A 23,946-nucleotide genomic window follows, 5' to 3' on the forward strand; every position below is an offset into this window, starting at 1 on the left:
GGACAAGCGCGGCGTTTGTAGCCATACTTGGAAATATGTTTTTTTAATGAATTTTAATCTTCATTATTTTTTCTTCCCAAGTGGATCCTTGGCTTTTTTTCCTTTTTCTCTGTGGTAAACGTTATTATATTTTTTGCTCCGGTTACTTTAGGGCTACTGTTGGTGTTTCCTTTAGTGCTCCAGCTACCAACCATACTTGGAATCAGTTTATTTGTTTTTCTCAGATTGGTGTAACTTCTTTCTAAATTTGCTGCATTTAACTTGGTTTGTGTTAATGATTAACCCTTTGGTTTTTATCCTTCATTGCTACACATATGAATGGTTTAGCGGTGCAGGTATATTGGTTGTTTTACATTTCATTTGTCTTGGTTGTGGGAGTGCGGAACCATTTGCAAGGTGATGGGCATTGCTATTGATTTCCCTACTTTGGATTTTTACTATTAGTTTGTATTTTTAACTGCATAAATATGAGAAAAATCATACCAGCGCAAGTCTCCATTGCGATGAAAGTCGACATATGTTGAATCACTACAATGAAGAATCGGCTTAGTTGACAGGCATGTGAGTGTATATCCAGATGTCTGATCTTAATTTGGTTTTGTTTGTTTTTCTTTCTCGCCACATAGATATCCAGAATGCAGAGACACTAATAATATTTTTATTTTACGTTTTTTTCCAGTGCAATATATGCAATTGATATCACCAACAAAATATATGCAATTGCTATGTGCTCATGGGTCTGTAATATATACTTTAGCTGCTTGCCTTATCCTGACTACTACTCCTATCCCTATTTTTTTGAATTTCTTGAGTATTAGAGTCGGTAGAGGTTGCCATGGAAAGTCAATTTAGTATCCATTACCTGTCCAGGACCACGAAGTAGTGGCGGAGAGCATAATAGTAATCATGTTCTTTAGTTACATTTTTTCATTAACTTTTGGTGAATCGACTTATGAAGGGGTAAGTCTTTTGTCGAGATGTGTGGTTAATTTTTGTCAAGGTGTTCTGTTTGCTTATGATTTTACTATTTTGCATAGGCAAAACAACCAAACAATATAGTATGGAAGTGAACTCTAAAAGATATTGGAAAAAAGGATATAAGCCAAGCCAACAACGAAAAATTCTATTTGAACTGGAAAGTTTTGCTGACAGCAGCCCTACATATTGCAGCACAAAAATTATTGTCATTCTAGGCGAGGGCATCATAAATTATGTATGGAGCGCTGCTGATTTAAAATTTTGGTTGCTGATTGCAAGATTTTGGATGACAAAAATTAGTCTCTCTCACACAAAAATAAATAAATAAACATACAAAATAGAAAACCCCCAAAAAACAATATGAACAAATAGAGAACCATAAATAGGATTCTTCTAAAGTCTTATGCAAGCCATTGAAAAAATGTCTCTAAAATCATTTTATTTTCAAGTACCCCAAAAGGAAATGGTAAATCCTTTTGTGGAATGACTGGTCCCAAACTAAATGCATGAGGTCCAATACAAAAGTTATATGCGAGATGATGATTTTTAGAGCGTTTAATTAGAAGGTTCGTCTGGAATCTTTGTAAGTAAATAACGCGGGTGGAGAACTGAGGTTATACCCCAGCTCCATCAAGGATGATGCTACGAGGAAGAGGTTTTCTGGTAGCTTCGACTTGATGCTTGCTTTGTGACTAAATCTGTATATAATTCACGGGTCTTATAGTTTAAAACGCTTGCATCCTGTCAACACGTATGTGTTTCGCGGGAATCTATCTATATCATTTGGGAGTTCAACGCGTAGTTCCTAAATAGGCATGACATATACACTTACTTAATTAACATATATATTCAGGTAATATGAATTTTAATGCATTTGTTGCGCCAAAATGAAACACATTAGTATAGTGGAATTCACAGGTACATACGCCTACATAATGACTATTTAAGTATTTACGTTTACTCGCTATATTCACATGAGTACTAAGTATAATTCACAGGAATTGATTTTAAATATACAAAACACTCAGGGAAATCACGTATCCAAGTAATCTATAATTAATTTAAAAATTTATCGTGTAAATTGCAAGTACATATATAGTCACTCATTGTATACATTATTTCTTGGATAATTCTTATAGTTGTCGAACATATTTCCTTGCATAAATACAATTTCACTGAATTAGAGGATATTTCGATGAACCATACGGGTAATTTTTCATAGTTATCTCTATAATTTCTTCTTACTTTGTAGTTGATTTTATCTTCTCTGATTTTAAATCTTTCTCTTTTTTTCATTTATCCAAGAGAGTATTTTTGGGTTAGTGCCAAAATAGAAAGAAAGCCAAAAAGAACTCCAAGAAGTTACCAAAGAAAATATCAGCTTAATATCAATTTAACCTTGATAAAATGCAAGCCTAAAATCCATTTAACATTGAAAATTTCTGCTTGATATCCACTCGATATCCATTTATACATAACACGATCGAGCATGGGAATTGATAAAAAATCAAGTGCCTAAACATGATTTATCCTTTTAGAAAGTAAAGGTACGGAACAATTGAATGGACTTAAAAAGGGAAAAGTATTATACATTAAAAAAGAAAAAGATGAGTTCTAGAAAGAATCAAAAATTTGGAGAAAATTTTGAGCGGCATAACTTTTAATCGATTTATGAAGCTGGAATAAGTACTGTATTTTTTAAAGATATTGTGTTGACTTCCAGAGTTTATTGTCTGTTTCTTTATTGGCTATTGCATTAATTCTTTATTGGTTCATTTGAAATATTTTATTTATTTTTACTGTCATGGGCTCCTTCAATTTTTAATACTTTTTTAGAAATATTTTTTTATTGTTAATGAGATAATTCTAAAAATACTCCAATATTTGATAAGCAAGAAACAAACCCGTGCATAACACTGGTGAAAAACTAGTTTATATAATAAGGAATGCAATCTTTTGCAAACCGTGGCTATTTTGCTTCAATTGTGTCTTGTATACTTTTATGAGATCTAAACAATTGAACAACTCTCTAACTAGTTTTATTTGAGTCATTTGAACTAGTTATGGTGAAGAAGAATAAGGTTGATATGAAAGTGCTCATATGACTAATCATTGGTTAACTATTGTTGAACCGACTAAGTGTACACGTTTAGGTATGGTTACTCAAACCTAAATGAAGTTACATTTCATTTGTGTATAACAAGTTAAGTTCGATATAACGGTTGAAAGATATTGGCTTGAATCTAATCAGGTTTTCATCTAACATTGAATATTGAGTGCTTTGTTACCAAAGTAACTTCGATTGCAAACCCTGATTTTAAATCTATATAAAGGTGAACTCTTGCAACTGGGAAACCTAATCCCCACACCTCCTGTGTGATACTAGTTGCATAAGCTAGAGTCGATTCTCCTTTAACCTTAGGTTTTTCAAGAAACCCTGTAGGTTAACTGTTAGAGCACTGCTCGGTCAAACTCGCAAGCGTTGCTATCTCAAGCTTGTTTATCAAGTTTAATTGCCAAAACTATAAGTCTTGATTTCTAGTATACTTATAGCTAAGTCTCGGACTAGGATATAAAGTGTAGTTGAGCTCTAGACTCCATGGTGTTCATTATACAAAGACGAAGAACTACTCAAGGAACTGGTGGAACTTCATCGACTAAAAGGTATGTGGAGACTTGAACTTATTTATCACTCAAAAGTCTATATACTCTATCTCCTATCTTGAGACAAAATTCGTATTTCTATAATACACATTTTCTATTTCGAGCCGAGTTTATCTCGCTTATCTATTTCTCGAAATATGTGTTGGTAATCTTTCGCTTTGTCTAAGTTCATCTTTACAAGTGACGAAAGTCATATTGATTGTTTCAATCTTTTGAAAATCGCTTTGATGAAAAATGAAGTGTGAATAACCTCTATATAACATCCTCTAAGAATGTTTCAACGATTGAAATGAGAGTTTAGAATATGTCACCATCTTTGGATATAAGCATATAGTGTGTTCGCACATTAGTGTATAAGTCCAAAACCGGGAACCAAATGTATGCATACTTGTGTGTGTACTAAATGGTTGATGGAGACTGGGTAAGTATGCGTAACCGTATGCATACTGGCGGAAGTTCACGACCGTGAATTTATGTTGAGTTTGGAAATCAAAACCAACTCAATCCGGTTACCAAAGTATGTGTACCCGTACGCATACTAGCGGAAAGTTCATGTCCGTGAATTTCTGCTGAGTTTGAAAACCAAAACAAACTCAAATCCGGTTACTACCCGTACGCATACTTAAGTGTGTTACTTTCTAAAATTGGTCTGTTCATGAACTAAAATATTTATATATTAAGGAATGTAATTTGAAAACCGTGGTTATAATGTTCATGAATCGATTCGAGTGAATCAAAACCGATTTTGCTTCGATTGTGTCTTGTATACTTCTATAATATCTAAGCAATTGAACAACTCTCTAGCTAGTTCTTTTGAGTCATTTGAACTATTTATGGTGAAGATGAATATGGTTGATATGAAAGTGCTCATATGGCTAACCATTTGGTTAACTACCGTTGAACCAACTAGGTGTACACGTTTAGGTACGGTTACACAAACCTAAATGAACGTGCATTTCATTTGTGTATAACAAGCTAAGTTAGATATAACGGTTAAAAGATATTAGATTGAATCTAATCGGTTTTTCATCTAACGGTGAATAATGAACGCTTTGTTACCAAGGTAACATTGAATGCAAACCCTGATTTGAAGACTGTATAAAGGAGAACTCTAGCAACTGGGAAACCTAATCCCCACACCTCCTGTGTGATACTAGTTGTATAAGCTAGAGTTGATTCTCCTTTAACCTTAGGTTTCTTCTCGAGGCCCTGTAGGTTAACGACTTAAAGACTTCATTGTGAAGCCATACCCAACTATTTTCTCTGTAGTTGGGAAATCTGATCTTGCTGTTTCTATCGTATTGAGTACAATTGTAAGATTGGCTCTATATTGATTTCTCCGATAGTTAAGATATAAAAGTAGTCACAAACATCTTCGTCTCATCATTTGTGATTCCACATTATCTAGTTTCGCCATCATACGATTTAGATTATTGTGAGGTGATTGATAATTCTAGGCTGTTCTTCGGGAATATAAGTCCGGGTTACCGATTGGCTCTTGTTCACCTTGATTTATCAAAAGATGGAACAAAAACTTGTAGTTATTTCTGTGGGAGACAGATTTATATATTCATGTAGACATTTCTGTGTGATACAGATTTGTTTCTTAAAGTCTTCGACTTTGGGTCGTAGCAACTCTTAGTTGTGGGTGAGATCAGCTAAGGTAATCAAGTGCGTAGTATCCTGCTGGTATCAGAGACGTAAGGAGCGCAACTGTACCTTGAATCAGTGTGAGATTGATTAGGGTTCAACTACAGTCCAAAGTTCATTGGTAGTAGGCTAGTGTCTGTAGAGGCTTAATACAGTGTGGTGTTCAATCTGGACTAGGTCCCGCGGTTTTTCTGCATTTTCGGTTTCCTCGTTAACAAAATTCTGGTGTCTGTGTCATTTATTTTCCGCATTATATTTTGTTATATAATTAAAGTATCACAAGTTGTGCGTTAAGATCAATCAATTAGAATATCCAACCTTTGGTTGTTGATTTACATTGATTGACACTTGAACATTGGTCTTTGGTACCGTTCAAGTTAATTTCTCTTGTGTTCAATTAGACTCGCATATTTATATTTGCTTGAGTAAGTATTGAATCGATAAATTGAGATATAACTCCTTGATATACTTTTTATTAACATTGAGTCTGACTGTCAAGTGATTCTCTTAAAAGTATATTGGAGTTAGTCCATACAGATTTCTGAGCAAAATATTGGGTGTGGTTTTTAGAACCCCGCTTTTTCATTAACGACATGGAGACTTCTTTGAGATTGTGAAGCCATACCCAACTATTTTATCGCTAGTTGCGTGTTCTGATCTTACTATTTTCTATCGTGATTGAGAACTATCTTCTTTAAGATTTTCTCGAGATTTTATCTCCGATAGGCAATATTGAAAAGTAGTCACAAACACCTTCGTCTTATCGTTTGTGATTCCAAAATATCTTGTTTCATTAATCCATTAAGATTATTATGAGGTGATTGATAATAATAGGTTGTTCTTCGAAAATATAAGTCTGGATTATCAATTGGTTCCTGTTCACCTTGATTTATTAAAAGACGGGAAAAAACTCGTAGGTTTATCTGTGGGAGATTGATTTATCTATTCAATAGACTTTTCTGTGTGATACAGATTTGTTTATCAAGTCTTTGACTTTGGGTCGTAACAACTCTTAGTTGTGGGTGAGATCATCTAAGGGAATGAAGTGCGTAGTATCCGGCAGGGATCAGAGACGTAAGGAGCACCACTGTACCTTAAATCAGTGTGAGATTGATTAGGGTTCAACTACATTCCAGTCCGAAGTTCATTGGTCGTAGGATAGTGTCTGTAGCGGCTTAATACAGTATGGTGTTCAAATCTGGACTAGGTCCCGGGGTTTTTCTTGCATTTGCGGTTTCCTCGTTAACAAAACTTCTGGTGTCTGTGTTATATTTTTTTTTTCGCATTATATTTTGTTATATAATCAAAATATCACAGGTTGTGCATTGAATCGATCAATTGGTAAATCCAACCTTTGGTTGTTGATTGAAATTGATTGATCCTTGAACATTGGTCTTTGGTACCGTTCAAGTTATTTCTCTTATATTCAATCAGGAGCGCAAATTCCTATTTGCTTGATTGCAGATTGAATTGAGAAATTGATATATAACTCTTTGATATACTTTCTCTTAAGATTGAGTCTGACTGTCTAGTTGATTCTCTTGAAAGTATATTGGGGTTAGTCCATACAGATTTCTAAGCGAAATATTGGGTGAGGTTGTTAGATCCATGCTTTTTCACAGGTGACACCCAATAATTGACAAGAATAACATATAAGTTATAATATCAACATAATAAGATGATTAATCTTATTCTTAGCTCAATGAATCAAATGTTGTAAACAATGAGATTCATATCACAAGTGAAATTGATATTCACGAGATTGGAAGTGATGCAATCTATTATGACCTTATAACACCATGAAATTGGAGCCAGCTCAACAATATGTGTGTTTATGGGTGAAAACTATTTCTGCTGGTTTTGGTAATCTTGGGTGTGTATGTGGATGAGAAATGAATCTAAACCCTAAACAAATGCAATGCACGGGAGTGATTTTTGATTCGAGAGATCAATCTATACAATTCTGGCCTAAACCAAGAAATGGTCGTTCCAGACTTGCTTCGGTCACAAAATGAAGGAGATGGGGTTGATTATAGGGAGGGAAGCGAAGAAGGTGTTGAGATTGTGAAGGTGTTGGCCGTTTATGACTTGTATCAGAATGTTGAACTAGTTTGCAATAATGTAAACAATCAGCTATGGATATTTTCTGGATACGAATGACAACACTTGGTTTCTGTGTCTGCCTGTGTTATTTGGAAATAGGTGATGGACCTATTTATACAAGTCATTGAGCGCAACCTCTCATCTCGTAGGAAGTGGAGTAGGTGAAGTGATGGAGTAGTGGGGTCGTGTAGGAGTGGTTATTGTCACACGTTCACACCTTTGACCACTTCCCTCATCACTGCTAACCGCCCACCTTTTCCTGACACGTTCTTGTAATGGCGCATTGCATGCTGCACGCTGTAAACCGCCAGACCAGTACCCCAGTTTGTGACATGTTTGATGTCTCGAATGAGTGGATCGTGGGACCCACTGTAGGAAGTAGCATGTGATGTAAAATAACTAAGGATTTGATATTTATGAAATATCGTGTATGCTCAATGCATATAATGCATCGCAGAAAATCAGCATGTATGAAGCATCGATGTTTTAAATCTTGATCGGATAAGTCGCGGACCAAGCGTCTTAAAATAGCATTACATCCAACCATCTTCGAGTGATCGTTTGGAGGATGCATGGGAGAGCCATCTCTTGGCCGATCATTCCCTGTGGAAGAGTGGCGGATGGTGATCATCGGGATGCCTCACTGGTCGTCTAGCTTTCAACCTAGGTTGTCCGACCAAGCTAGCGAAGTTGGACGGACGAGATGGTTTAAGACCCTCATCTGCGACCGTTGATGGATTTTTAAGGTTTTAGGAGGTGCGCGAGCATCACTCCTATGCTTGACCGAACCCGAGGTTGGGCACAAGTTTTGGTGGGGCCGACCAGGCATGCGTGTAGATGGCCTGCCGGTGTATATGCCCATACCTCTTTGTCTCATGAAGGTGCGATCTACGCCACTCAATTTGACCGGCAAAGGTGAGTGGTCGAGATCAATTTGCGTCACAAATCCATTGTCGCAGAGGATTTGGAAGACGATCAGCATGCCACTTAGAGCGCGCGTTTCGAGGTTATCGAGTCCTAGTTTGCCTAGGCCGACCATCTCCATGCAAAGATGGGCCCACAGTGATCATGTTGACATGCTTGGGACCTTTTAAGTCTATATCTACACCCTCCATCCAAGCTTGCGAAGATGGATGGTCGTGATCGAACTGCGACAGTTATGCAGAGCCGCACACCCTAATTAGGGTTTTAAAACATCCACGCACACACGACTTCCACCAAAAGGTTTGGCAAGTTATGCTCCTCTTTTGGAGGGACCGACTGTGTGGGCCCCATATTGGGCTGACAATGAACATGCGTGCACTTCTCTAATGGTCTTAGGTACGATCTAAGCCATCCAAATATGCTGGTGAAGTTGGATGGTTGTGATCAATTTAAGACATTAGTGGAATTTTCGTGACGCTTGCAAAGCATCACACCAGCCATGTTTCGGGCATGCGATCGTGGCTGTATGCCACGCCGTGAGCCAACCGATCAGGTAGCGATAGAGTGGGCTCGCTAATGTGCGTGCTAGTGCCTCCTACATATTTCATGGTGCGATCTAAGGCGTCCAATCAGGATAGTGAAGTTTGACGGTCACGATAATTTTGAGACTGTCTTAAGCAGTCTTGCTCATTCGAGCTTCTTCCAAAGCAGCGCGGCTACCCTACTTTGGGGCTGGCGTTTTAGCTTGTTGGGAAGTAGAGTGTAATGTTCGACCAGCTAGGGAATAAATAGGCCCGCCAGTGTTCATCACGGTGATAGCCTTCTCCTGCTAGGGTTCGTCTAGGCTGGTTAAATCATGCGGTCAACCTGCGTGGCCGTGATCGTTTCTGAGACTGATATGGACAGCCCAAACGCTGAGATGGTCCGTTAATTTGCAAGTATTCTCAGTCAAGAAACGCCATCTAAAAAAATTTGTATTGATACTCCACTACCAAACTCTCAAAGGATTACCAAAATTGCTTAGTTCTCCTGATTCTTTCTCCTAAAACCTTTCAAATTTCTAATGTCAAGGAAGTACTTCATAAGTTTCGGATATCATTTAACCAGAAATTCTATGCGTCTGAATTTACATCAGAAGCATTTATCATTAAATTTGAGTCATATTCAGGCTCATAATTTATCATGGAATCATCTCCATGGGTAACAAGAGATGATCTGTTGGCTTTCGAAAGGCGTGTTCCTAACAAATTAACGCATGAATATTCTTTTGACAGAGTGGAATTTTGGGCTCAATTACATGGGTTAAAGGTTAATTATCTGTACATAAAGTTTATCCAAAGGTTGATTGCACACGCTAGTAATCACAGAACCATATCTATTCAAGAATCTCGGAATTGGAGAAAATTTGCCAGAGTCCGACTTCCAATCGATATCAAACAGCCACTCAGAGATTCTATCACATTTCCCTTGTCCAATGGGCAGGAAATCACGGCTGAAATTAGATATGAAAGACTTCTTAGATTCTGTTTGTTCTGTGGTCTTCTTGGTCATCTAGTGAAAATATGTCCAAAGTTACATCAACTTAAGGATAAGGTTCATCATGAATTTACTCCAGAACTACATCAACCGGCATATGATCTCATAACTCCAAAATACCAACGATCAATTAATGCTTCTGTGAAGAACTATGTTAATGATTTGGAGGAGTTCAAAGAAGGGGATTATCAGGAAGATGACATAATTGACTATGTGCAGAATCGGATATCAACAACAACAGAGTTTTCAGGGATGATGAGTCATCATTACAACTCATCCATGGCTGGGAATCTTCCCATCCACGTTATCTGCTGATCCGTTTTACAATGGAGGAGATAACTTGCACAGGTAGTTACCTGTTTCTGGATATGTTTTGGGTAATAATGATATGACGCTTACAAACCAATTCAACTACCAACCTAAAGTATCCAATCAGGAAACGAGTCCATTATCATCCTTAACTGCTCCAACTATCCCAGGAAATGGATCTCCAATAATTGCACATCATGAAAGATACCATATACCAGTAACTACTTCAATCCCTGCTCTACATCAACTAAACTCAGAACTGGTTAAAGAAAAATTCATTGTTCTTGAACAACAACATTCTTCCATACAATATAATTACAACAGATCCCAGACTCTACAAGTAGCGGAATCATTTCAATTTGTTACCAAAAAGCTCAAATCTTCTACAACTGAAATTTCCAGTAAATCAGTTAATGAGAATCTTCATCAAATTCTATCCAAGACAAACCACAAATCACAGAATAGTGACAGTGGACGGGTTTTAGAGAATCCAGACAATCAAGCAAGACTACCAGGAGGCGTGAATGGAAATCGATGGCTAGAGAACTTCGCATTGACTCTGTTTCGTAAACAGCTCTCACTAGAGATACAAGTGGCGCTAAATGAATGCAGTATGGATCATGCATCAATTATGGAGTGACATAATCATAGATGGCTGCAAGAATCGAGGAGGATTCAGATGATAAATGTGCGGTGGCGGCTAGCCCTAATTGGCCGCACGGTCCACGTTAGTCTTTGCATATAATTGTTGGGGGTTAGGGAATGACCCAACAATTCAAACACTGCAACCATTCCTTAGAAGTACAACACCTAATCTTGTATTTCTTTCGGAAACAAAATTATTTGAATCTTCTTCTGGTCCAATTCTTCATAAACTTGGTTATTCCAATCACTGTGTTGTTACTGTTATAGTTCAAAGTGGTGTCCTTTGTTACTTTGGTAGAATGATATTGATGCTATTATTTCATCTTCTAAAAAATCTAATTCACCTGCAAGTGAAACAGAATGGTGTTTTTCGAAGTTGGAACTTGTTCTGCGTTTATGGTCCACCAAATAGATTAGACATGGGAAACTTTTGGCAGAGTCTATATATATATTCTCAACATGTAGAAGGGCCAAAATGTTATATTGGTGACTTCAATGTCATTTCTTCGGTTAGAGGAAAATTTGGAGGGGATAAATCTATGAAATGTACAATTACTCACTTCAATAACTTCATTCTAGACTTGGGTTTTTCTTGTCCGGCTTTTACTTTGACAAATGGAAGACAATTTCAGAGCTTAATTAGGCAACGTATAGACAGAGTCATAGCATCACCGGATTGGTGCCTGATGTTTGAAATCTCGGGTATTTTACATCTGCCAAGACTAACGAGTGATCACTCACCTATTATTCTTAACACTTGTAGAAATACCCCACGGAATCCTCCATCCTACAAGTTTGAAGATTACGAGTCCTCTCATCCGGATTTTCTCAAAGTGGTTGTAGAAAGTTGGAATATCAATCTTTCAAGTGATTTGATTAGGAAGTTGGCCTCTCTGGGTAGTTTTCTTAAAAGTTGGACAAAATCAGCTATATTAATAATAAAATGTGTAAGTTAAAAAAGAAATTACTTTATCTACAAGGGATTAATCCTACGGTGGCAACTCTTCAACAGGAAAAGATTACTTCAGATCAGTTAAATGAGTATATATTTATGGAAGCTACCTATTGGGAACAAAGGATGAAGCAAACTTGGTTGAAAACTGGAGATCAAAATTCGAAACAATTTCATTTATCGATATAACAACGAAGAAGAAAAAATAATATCTCTAGTCTACAAGCAAGTAATGGGCAATGGCTCACTAATCCAAGTGCGATAGCAGATGAATTAATCTCTTTTTTCAAAATCCTATTTCAAGAAGACATGAGTATTCAACCTCCTTCTGATTTGCAAGAGTCTTCATTTTCTTTATATGCCACTGCCAATCCTTCTATTTCTTCAATTCCTACAACTGAAGTTATCTGGAAGGTGGTGAAAGACATGAATTCGTTTGGCTCACCAGGACCAGATGGATTCCCAATAGTCTTCTATAATAAATGTTGGTCCATAATGGGAGATGATACTACAAAATTCATCCAAGCAATTTTCAATTCAGGTGAAATACCGAGTAAGTTAAATCATACCCATATTAGCTTACTGCAATGGAGTTTAGACCAATCTCTTTGTGAAATGTTTTGTATAAGTTCATTGTAAAAATCATTGCTATTAGACTAACTCCTTATCTGGATAAGTTTATTTCTTGGTCTCAAAATGCTTTTGTGAAAAATGCACAAATAACTGATAATATTGTTATGGGTATACATGCTTCATAAAATGGGTATACATGGTCATTTTCATAATCTGATAATGAGTTGTGTCTCTACTTCTACTTTTTCTATCCTTTTGAATGGTGCTCATTATGGAAATTTTAAAAGTGGAAGGGGATTGCGCCAAGGTTGTCCATTATCTCCATCGTTATTCAGTATCTATTCTCAAGGTTTGTCCCTCCTCATGGAAAAATTTGAAAGTTTAAACCTTTACAGTGGTTACCGATTCAACAACAGGGCACCATCAACAAGTCATCTTATGTTCGCTGACGACTTGTTCTTCTTCGGAAAAAAATCAGAAGCTAATGTTCATCAGTTGAAGTATATCCTAGATACCTATTCTTCCTTTTCAGGTTAGATCATAAATTATTCCAAATCTTCGATTCATTTCAACAACGGTTGCTCTACTTTCAACGAATGGAGAACTATTCAGAAATTTGTCGTTAGGGAAATGGAAGTTAATGAAAAGTATTTAGGATCCTTTCATCTGAAGTCTGATTGCAGTATTGAAACGCATGAGCCTTTAATAGAAAAGTTTGGCAACAAATTATCATGTTACAGATCTTTCTATGTTAACTCTACTGGTAGAACAATATTATCCAAAAATGTTCTCTCTGCAATTCCTATCTATTCGATGGGTACCAGTAAACTTCCGAAGGGTGTGACAAATCAGATATCTCATATCCAACGAGATTTATTATGGGGTCATGACACAAGCATAAGAAAATATCATTTCATTAATTGGGATCAAATGGCAAGAGCTAAGGAAGATGGGGGTTTAAGGTTAAGAAATATGGAACAGGTTAATGTCTCCTTGGTCTCAAAATTGGTCCGGCGTTTCTTAACAAGTGCTAATGCTACACAAATACAATTATACAAGTCTAAAAACCTTCATTCAGTATCTTTTGGGATTGTGATCCAAAACCTGGCGATTTAAAAACTTGGAAGGACATGTTGTCTGTCAGAGAGATCTTTATAACAAATGTTGTTGGTTTATTGGGTCGGAAAATTCAATACACATCTAGAATGATCCATGAGTGCCAAATATACCGGTTTCAGACCAACAAGACTAAATCAGTCGACCATACAGGTTGAATTGGTTTCAGATATTTTTGCTCAAGGTCAGAACACATGGAATGTCGAGTTATTATTACAATTATTTCCGGTGGATCATGTGGAAGCAATCTCCAATATTTATATTCCTCAAGACGAGTCTGTGGAGGATAAAAAAATTTGGTTAAAAACAAATTCAAGAATGTTCACTACAAAATCTTACTATAAACTTCTTGCAGACAATGTGGAAACACTTCATCTATTTCTTCTTTTCCGTGGAAGATATTTTAGAAAAAGATGAAGACTCAACCAAAAATTCATACTTTTCGTTTAAAGGTTCTTCACAATGATATGGATGTTTATAGTAACTGAAAAAGCGGGGGTCTAACAACCACACCCAATATTTCGCTTAGCAATCTGTATGGACAAACTCCAATATACTTTCTAGAGAATCAACTAGACAGTCAGACTCAATCAAGATAAAAAGTATATCAAAGATTTTATATCTCAACATCTCGATTTGATATATACTAAAGCAAATAGAAATCTCCGAGTCTTTATAGAATACTAGAGAGATAACTTGGATGGTACCAAAGACCAATATCCAAGTGTCAATCAATTTAAATCAACAACCAAAAGGTCGGATATTGTAATTGATTGAACAACACACAACCTGTGTTTCAATTATATAACAAAATATAACGCGAAAAAGAAATAACACAGACACCAGAATTTTGTTAACGAGGAAACCGCAAATGCAGAAAAACCCCCGGACCTAGTCCAGATTGAACACATACTGTATTAAGCCGCCATAGACACTAGCCTACTCCAAACTAACTTCGTCCTGGACTGTAGTTGAACCCCAACCAATCTCACATTGATCCAAGGTACATTTATGCTCCTACGTCTCTGATCCCAGCATGATATTACGTACTTGATTCCCTTAGATGATCTCACCCACAACTAAGAGTTTCTACGACCCAAAGTCGAAGACTTTAATAAACAAATCTGTATCACACAAAAAAGTCTATGGTAATAGATAAATCCGTCTCCCACGAATATACCTACAAGTTTTGTTCCGTATTTTAATAAATCAAGGTGAACATGAACCAATTGATAATCCAGACTTATATTCCCGAAGAACAGCCTAGTATTATCAATCACCTCACAATAGTGTTAATCGACGCAGCGAAAAAAGATATCGTGGAATCACAAACGATGAGACGAAGATGTTTTTGTTTACTTTTTATCTTGCCTATCGGAGATAGAAATCTCAAGCCAATTATTACAATTGTACTCGTACGATAGAAACAGCAAGATCAAATCAAACAACTACGATAAATTAGTATCGGTCTGGCTTCACAATCCCAATGAAGTCTTTAAGTCGTTAACCTGGTTTAGAAGAAGAAACCAATGTTAAAGGAGAATCGACTCTAGCTTATCACAACTAGTATCACACAGAATGTGTGGGGATTAGGTTTCCCAGTTTCTAGAGTTCTCCCTTATAGTCTTTCAAATCAGGGTTTGCAATCAATGTTAGCTTGGTAACAAAACATTCAATATTCACCGTTAGATGAAAACCTGATTAGATTCAATCTAATTTTTTTCAACCGTTAGATCGGAAACATAGCTTGTTATACACAAATGAAATGCACGTTTCTAGGCTTGTGTTACCGTACCCAAACTTGTACATTAGTTGGTTCAACAATAGTTAACCAAATGGTTAGCCATATGATCACTTTCATATCAACCATATTCTTCTTCACCATAACTAGTTCAAATGACTCAAATGAACTAGTTAGAGAGTTGTTCAATTGCAAGGAAATCTCATGTACTACACAAGACACAATTAAAGCAAAAACGATTTGATTCACTTGAATCGGTTCATGAACTATATAGACACGGCTTGCAATTGCATTCCTTAGTTAATATTAATAAGTTCAAGAACATCGTTTTTAGATATAACCTATTAAAGTTCGCGGACTTAAGTTCCCGGATGGAGTTCACAAACTCCAGCAGAAATTCTCGGGTTTGAGAACTTCGCCAGTTCGCGGACTGGGTTCACGCACTACTCTGGTTCACTTGATTAACAAAGTTCGCAAACTTCGGTTCAAGGAATAAGGACTTATACATATATGTGTTTCCACAACAATGTTTATATCCTCCAATGGTTATATAATCTAAATTCCAATTTCAATCATTGAAACATTCTCAGAAGAAGTTATATAGTTGTTATTCACAAACCATTTTTCGTCAGAGCAATTTTCAAAGTGATTGAAACATAACATGACTTTCGTCACTAGGTAAAGTTGAACTTGGCTAAAGCGAAAGCTTACCAACACATATTTCGAGAAATAGATAGGCGAGATAAACTCGTCTCGAAATACCAAATGTGTATAATCTAAGTCTATATAGCAAAACGACTTTTGTCTCAAGATAGGGGATAAATAGACTTTTGAGTGATAGATAAGTTCAAGTCTCCACATACGTTTTAGACGATGAAGATCCACCAGTTCCTTGAGTAGTCTTCGTCTTGTATGATGATTTCCTTGGAGTTCTTGAGCTCAACTACACTTTCTATCCTAATCTGAGACCTTAGCTATAGTAGACTAGAAATCAAGACTTATAGTTTTGATCACTAACATTGAAAAACATCCTTGATATAGCAACGCATGCGAGTTCGACCAAGCAATGCTCTAACAGTAACTTATTAAAGTTCAACACTCATATTCAAAATGTTTGTCCACTTTGTAACTCAAAAGAAGAAACAGTTCATCATCTTTTATTTTCCTGTCAATTCTCAAAGGTTGTATTTCAGGCAAGTCCATTGTTCATCAACATCCCAGATGGTATTTTCTCGATGGACATCATCCAGCAATGTTTAGGTCAGACTGATCAAGGTATCATGTTAAATCTGGGTTCGTGTATTTTGTGGAATATATGGAAAATGATGAACGATCAAATCTTCAATAATACTCAACCTTCGGTGCCACTTTGTATTCACAAAGATCTGCAAGAATTCAAGGTTTTTGATTTACACCATGCCTTGAAATTTTATTCTTCAGTTCCTATCCACCAGCAGAGCGCAGTCCAATGGGAATTTCCTCCACCGTTCTACATTAAGATTAATGTAAACGCTGCATATAACAATGGCAAGGGTTCTTCTGCAGCTATAGCTAGAGATTCTTCTGGAAGGCATTTGGGAAGTGGAGCTATTTGTTTTGATTCTTTCTCCTCAACGATGGCAGAGGCTAAAGCATATGGTCTTGGTATCCAACTGGCGAGAAGACTACAAATTTCAAAAATCATTGTTGAAGGGGATGCTGAGGACATTCCTAAAGCTATAACAGGGAACATGAATGATATTCCTTGGAGTACTCGTTCCACTGTTCTTTCAATTCAAGACCACATCAAGGACTTCAGCGAAATTAGTTTTGCGGCTGTTCCTAAAGACGCCTATTCTATTGCTCATGACTTAGTTCAATTTGCAATTTCAAACTTTTTAAACAGATGGTGGGTTCATGATGAACCATCTAATTGTATTATGCAACACCTCAACTCTTTTGAGAATTATTATAAATAAATATATGTTTCCTTAAAAAAAAAAAAGAAAAAAAAAACAGAAATATATATTTAATGTACCCTTAAGTTGTATTAAATCGTTAATTTGAAGTTTGGTTGTCAAATTCAAAATATTATTCAGTGGACAACCAAACTTGAATTTTAAAATGTTATGCACCGAACAAAGTTGGGACCAGTATTAAACCGGTTGGCTCAACTTTGGCCGACATGGGCTAATGCTCAAATTTGATCATTTGCTGATCCTATTTGCCTTTTTATCTATCCCTTGAGGAGAGGGAATGGGCAAATTTGCCCATTGTGCTCTTTCCGCTGTCTCTGTTCTTTAGTTGGTGGTAGTTTTTGCCTTCTTTTAAACATCAAAGTGTACAAATCACAAGCAGCGGAAAAATGGAAAACACGGACTACGAATAAGCTTCGGGACAAGACGCAACCAGAGGAATGTGTCAATGTTGAAGTCAAACACAAGCTCCAAAATAATCTGGCGCAAAAAAGGGAAAAAAAATTGGTTGCCGCATCGGCCAGAGTTTGCCTGTGGGATATGTTTTTTTAAGTTTATTTTTTTTTTTGCTCTTTTGCTTTGACATCGGTGAAACAAAAACATAGGTCCACTCCGTGGATAGGAGGAGACTCGGAGTGCATGATATGATAGAAGAAACAACATCCTCGATAATACACAAACTTGATCGAATGCAGCTAGAAGGAATATCTCATATCTGATACCATTGAGAGCTTAAGTCGTATACATAAATGATTTAGCGGACAATCAAGAATACCACTTACAATAGAACACGTGTAATCTGTGAGGAACAATTAACCAGTGAGAGTGGGACTGCGGGAGAATGAATGAAAAATTGTTTCCTTTTCTTCTCTATTAAGAACAACTATGTCAGATGTCAGAGAGTTGTTTGACAAACCTAAGTTTCAAATCTATCGAAATCAATCATGAAGCACCTAGGGCATCAAAACAAACTATTATAATTTCTTAAAATAGGAATGTTTTAAGCCAAAACATCATTAGTGCTTCAGTCAACACCTAAACTGCAATGTTCCCATTCTATACTGTTATTCACATCTTTCATACCTTAACACCACCAATCCTGCATAAAAACCATCCAATCAAAGCTAAAAATTGGGTGATGCAACACGAAATGAATCTATCAATTGAATGTTTTGTACCAAAGTTGAATCATGCTCCATCCAATTCTACTACTGCCAAGGCTGACTCGTTTCTCTTCCATTGCTACTTATGATCAGGGCTTTCAAACAATCTAGAACAAGTACAACTGCAGAAATAGGAGAGTATTGTTAACTTAAACATCTGCGTGTTTGTGATTCAAATTCTCCATACGCTGCGATTTCTTTGAGATACCTCCAGGTTTCAGAGTCCAAACTGCAACAGAAATACATTTAATAACTATAATAGAAATATAGCAAAAACAAGAGGAAAACAAGAGAATGCTGTTTCATTGAAAATGGCGTACCATCCATGCCGATACCAGAAGTTTTCAATGTATGTGATATGAATAGTGCTTTTTCAGCAAGTTCTTTTGCATCTGATGTTCTCATATCTGGATCGTAACTATAAGAAAAAACATAATAATAACTAATCAGCTGTGGAGCCGTTTCCTCTTAATTTTCTGGGCAAGATGAGATCTACAATTATACATTTTCTCCTCGTCTTACTGTATTTTCAGTATGTGCTAAACACAAGGTACAACTAATTATTTAGACTGCAAAAAAAAACATAGACTCCAACATAACTTCGCCTATGGATTAAAACATCCAAAATTATCCTACATGTTATCAACAAAGCAATCTTTGGCATTGTAAAATATGGCACTTAACAAGTAACAGGATAGAAACCAAGAGTTGAATGGGCTGCAGCCCTGACAGACTGGTCCTTCAAGTGTCATTATAACTTCACAAATAACTATACATGTCTTTAAAAAGGAAAAGAAAGATGATGAAAAACTTACGCTTCAAGTGTCGTAACAGTGTCCCACCATCCTCGTCCAACCATGTATACACCGTCCTTTATTTCCTTTGGCCCAGCATGGTTGATGTAATACAAGGATGGCTACAAAGATTAAAAAAAGAACGGTCTTTCCGTTTTTGTTTTTGATCGGTAAATTAAAATTTTATAGACTGAAACTAGATGTAGTCTGCATTTAAACCCCATATTCATCACTTTTCTCCTGTTCCACCTTCTAATTTTAGTTCCCTGTGAGCAAACTACGTCTGATTTCCAAAACCTCAAAAGGGTTTTGAATTCGCCTCTTCTATCAACGTGAGACAAACCCCTCAGATTCCATGATTTTAAGTTTAGCTTCATTAACAGCAAAATATTCCCACAATCAAAAACAGAAACATCATTTTGTCCCTCCCATCCTTCAAGAACATTTAAGAACATGATGTCACAGATGTTAATTACGTGCATAGCTATCAATATATGACAAACCTCAGCTTGTTCATTCCAGCCCACTAACAGAACCTCTGATGCTGTTTCTTTGGCATTGAAGTGGTCCTTTTGAAAATCGCTCAAGTGTTGAAGACTAGCTAATAAGGTGTTGTTGCTTTCTGCATTAACTTTATTTTTACTCTTATACATGTTGGAACTTCCTCCCTTGGAAGAAAGCTAAGAATATATACAACAAACAAACTTATGAATATATATATATACACACATATATAATCGGACTGACCAGTTTTAATTATTTTTTATATATAACAACTAACCTTTGCATCTAAGTATCCAAACCAACTATTTGCAATTGGTCGTTGACCGACCACGACACAACCAGTATTATTATCTAACTGATGGATATACTGTAATTCAGCTTGAACTGCACAGAAGGGGGGAGTTATGGGATATATGTGCATACACTTTTAATCAAAACAAACGATGCATAAATTAAAGTGCTATATTTATCAAAAGAAGACATACATGGGATTGTTTCATAACCACCATCCTCATAGGTACTCTGATCTCTCTTTCGCTTTCTTATTAATTGGCGATCTGCGGCTACTACTATTGCATTTTCCTTTTTAAGTACCATTGCAAGAGCCGTACCACCCATCCATTCACTATATATGCATTCATTCATTAAGATAAACAGAAATATAAAAATCATAATAACATATATAATAGCTTCATGCATAATTTAGTCAATAATTTATATTATAGCAAGCCTATGATCAGGCAGATGAATTAACACTTACTAGCCATCGTCTTTGGATGGTGATGCTCCACTAGTATAGATTCCATTTTTAGTAGGCATAATGTAACAAAACGGTGTACGGGAAAAAGTAGAAGATCTTTTATTTCTTACAAAAGGTGAAGCACTTATAAGAAGTCAAAAGTAATGTGAAGCTTGTACGGCAAAACCCTGCTTATGAATGAAGAAGTCCATAAATTAGTATGGTAAACTTAAAATGAAAAGCAAAATAAATTATTCCAATACTTGTTATTTTTGTTGATTACAAAATATCATTTCAATTTATTCTACTCTTCAACTTTTCTTTGCTTCAATTTATTCTATCCTTCAACTTTTCTTTGCTATATAAAACATTTTTGACCATAAGATTTACACTAACTACAAATCTACCAACTACTTACGAGATTTAATACGGTTTTCCGAGTTTATAATAGGAACTGTTAAGTGGGATAATTATTTACCAACAATCGCAAAGCACCATCAACCCAACTAATATTGCAGATTACCCATTCCCCTAACAAAGAACATCTACAGTTTTGTCAGTAGGTTAGTAAAATAAGCAAACATGGAAAGTATCAGGTTGCAAAGCACAAAACATAAATAACGAAGTATCAACCAACCAGTTCAACGAGATTGAAAGAAGGGTCTCCAGAAATCAAAGCCTCCCTAGCTCCGGCAACAGCAGCTGAGTAAGAAGTGGTATTTTCACCCACAAATGTTAGAGACCGTCCAAATGCAGTAAAAGTTTGAATGAAGAAAGCATCTAACCTCAGAAAAAGTTTCTATAATCAAACAGAAACAGAAGTGTGACACAATAATAAATTGTACTTGCATATGATTACCAGAACGCAAGTGATCCCTATTATTTCCACTTATGACTCAAAACATTATTAAAAACAGGAATAAAAAAATCATGTAGGAGATGATTTAGGGAATTAGGTGCACGAAAATTTCAGGTTCAGGTGTTGTCCAGAATGCAGCAATTATCATTTCCATATATAAGCACCCACACCATCATATACACAGAGATACTAATATGTCAACACTTACAAGTAGAAGAGTTACAACAAGAAGCAAAGTCAACTTATTGTACCACAAGTTTTCTACAAGATTCCCACCCATTATTCAAACTACATGACATTTGTGCAAACTTCATGACATTTGTGCCATAATTTTATTGTTAAACCCCCACATTCTTACTGCCCATCACCAACAAGAAAATTAACTAGAACCACATAGCAATATAAATACAAGTGCAACTAGATGGAGAGAGAGTCAATCTGTATGAACATGGATCAAAAGTCCAACTAGGCATTTTGGGATTTGCAAAACACTAATTGAAACTACACGAGCTGTACCTACGTATTCTCAATGGAGAAAAACCAAAAAGTTCCCATACCACCAAATCCTAGATTATAAAGCCAGCAACACACATACCTATAGTTATTATCTCTGAAACCTAGACTAGAAATACCCGCTTTTAGCTTGTTTTGTTTAATAGTGGTTAGTAAACTAACAAAAACAAATAAAATTGGGATACCACTACAAATATGGTAGGAACTACAAGATCCAGACTAAATCGCATGAATCTTGCTTAAAATCTTGCATAAACCTGAAAAACCTCTGCTAATGATTCACGGGATTATATTATGAGAGAAGACTTACAATTTATCGGCCAAACTTTTAAGTCTCATCGTTGGTGTGGCTTGAACTGTTTCTGTGTTGTTGTTTGAAAGCTTGAATTCTTTTCTCCAAAGATTTGAGAGAGGGGAGATTCGAAGACTTGTGCCAAATTAATTGGTACAGAAAAAATTTGACAAACCTGAGAGAGAGAAGAGATTTGAAGACTTGTACCGAATTTGTTGGTCTCGAAATAGCGGAGAGAAGATAAAAGACCGAGGGCCTAGGGGTTTTAGTTTTGCCCAGCCAATGTTCTCTTTTTTTTTTTTAAATAGATCAAAATAAACTCTCATTTTATTCGCAACCTAGATAGCAATCCCAGTTGGTACTATTTGTTTCTTTAGTTCTTGTAAGTGCTAATCTATAAAGCACATTCTATATTACTAGGTTCTATTTGTTTCTTTAGTTTTTGTAAGTGCTGATCAATAAAGCACATTTTATATTACTTGTTATAGTTAAAATACCCAACATTTTTAGGGGCCACTCAGAAGAAATTAGGGGTCATTCTTTTATTTCCAACCATTGAAGAGGGTTAAGGGGTGTCTTAAAAAGTAGGGAATTGTCAATATTGTCCTTCACCTTTATATTAAATCTAAACTTGTATCCTTTATTTTCATAATCATATCATTCCTCTTCTTCTTCTCTTTTCTACCCATTGAAATTTTTTTCATCGTTTTAATTTTGATTGAAACCAAAGATCGTCGATCAAACTAATTTTGTGATTGATTGTTTAAAATTAAAACCCAAAATTCATTGACCTTAAAGTTGAAACTTAGAATATAAAAAAAAAAAAAAAACGAGTTAAACAAACAAAACGGATAGATGATAGTATAGTTGTGATCCAAAGTTAGGATTTTATTGCTTGAATCAAAAATCTGATCAGAATTTTTTCTAGCATTTACAGTAGCAGAAACATAATTGGTAGATAATAATCTATTTTACCTACCGATTATGGTTGATGTTCTTTGGAAATGAAGAACATCAACCATAATCGGTAGGTAAATTGTTTGTTATCTACCGATTATGGTTGATGTTCTTCAGAAATGATCGGTAGATAAAGAACATCAATTATAATCGGTAGATAAATTGATTGTTGTCTACCGATTATGTTCCTGCTACTGTTTTAAATTTTTTGCACTAAAATTAGACACAATCGGTAGATAATGAGCATAGTTTACTACCGATTATGGTAGTACCACAAATTCCAAAATTGAATATATGCGGAAGTTAACATAACACAATTTACTACCGATTATGATTAGTACAAAACTCCAAAATTTGAGTTTTTTTTCCAAAATATGATTTTTGAGCCATTCTATATTCGGAGAACGAGTAACAATATAAACCTCTGAATATAGTATTGCCAAGGCTCTATATGCCGAGGCTCATGGTGGTTCCAAAGCCCTATATGCCAAGGCTCATGGTGGTTCTCATTTGGGAGCCAACACATATTAAGAAGTCAAATGAATTACTTGGTCTTCCGATTATGACTAGTACAAAACTCAAAAATTTGAGTTTTTTTCCAAAATCTGATTTTTGAGCCACTCTATATTCGGAGGTTCGAGTAACAATTTAAACCTCCGAATATAGTAGTGCCAAGGCTCTATACGCCGAGGCTCATGGTGGTTCCAAATCCCTATATGCCAAGGCTCATGGTGGTTCTCATTGGGAGCCAACACATATTCGAAAGTCAAATGAATTACTTGATCTTCTGATTATGACTAGTACAAAACTCAAAAATTTGAGTTTTTTTCCAAAATCTGATTTTTGGGCCACTCTATATTCGGAGGTTCAAGTAACAATTTAAACCTCCGAATATAGTAGTGCCAAGGCTCTATATGCCGAGGCTGATGGTGGTTCCAAATCCCTATATGCCAAGGCTCATGGTGGTTCTCATTTGGGA

General features: G+C 36.0%; 1 protein-coding gene across 6 annotated transcripts; it reads right to left on the reverse strand.

The window, feature by feature from the left end:
- Positions 1-17,988: 17,988 nt before the first annotated feature.
- Positions 17,989-22,291, reverse strand: LOC113334463. Of its 6 annotated transcripts, none has more exons than XR_003352819.1 (10): positions 22,029-22,291; positions 20,984-21,048; positions 20,825-20,891; positions 20,368-20,534; positions 20,093-20,232; positions 19,885-19,991; positions 19,607-19,783; positions 19,125-19,474; positions 18,630-18,727; positions 17,989-18,538 (listed from the first exon to the last, which is right to left on the reverse strand). XR_003352819.1 is itself a non-coding variant. In XM_026580709.1 (8 exons), the coding sequence occupies exons 3-6, from the start codon at positions 20,424-20,426 to the stop codon at positions 19,235-19,237; spliced, it is 855 nt and encodes a 284-aa protein (XP_026436494.1). In that variant the 5' UTR covers positions 20,427-20,534; positions 20,984-21,048; positions 22,029-22,291; the 3' UTR covers positions 17,989-18,538; positions 18,630-18,727; positions 19,125-19,234. The 6 variants fall into 6 exon arrangements, 1 of the variants encoding a protein (XP_026436494.1); XR_003352821.1 differs by having other exon boundaries at positions 17,989-18,431; positions 18,518-18,538; positions 19,125-19,783; XR_003352820.1 differs by having other exon boundaries at positions 17,989-18,245; positions 18,325-18,538; positions 19,125-19,783.
- Between the last annotated feature and the right edge of the window lie 1,655 nt (positions 22,292-23,946).

The sequence above is a fragment of the Papaver somniferum genome, unplaced genomic scaffold (assembly GCF_003573695.1).
Source record: "Papaver somniferum cultivar HN1 unplaced genomic scaffold, ASM357369v1 unplaced-scaffold_137, whole genome shotgun sequence".
Lineage (NCBI taxonomy): Eukaryota > Viridiplantae > Streptophyta > Magnoliopsida > Ranunculales > Papaveraceae > Papaver > Papaver somniferum.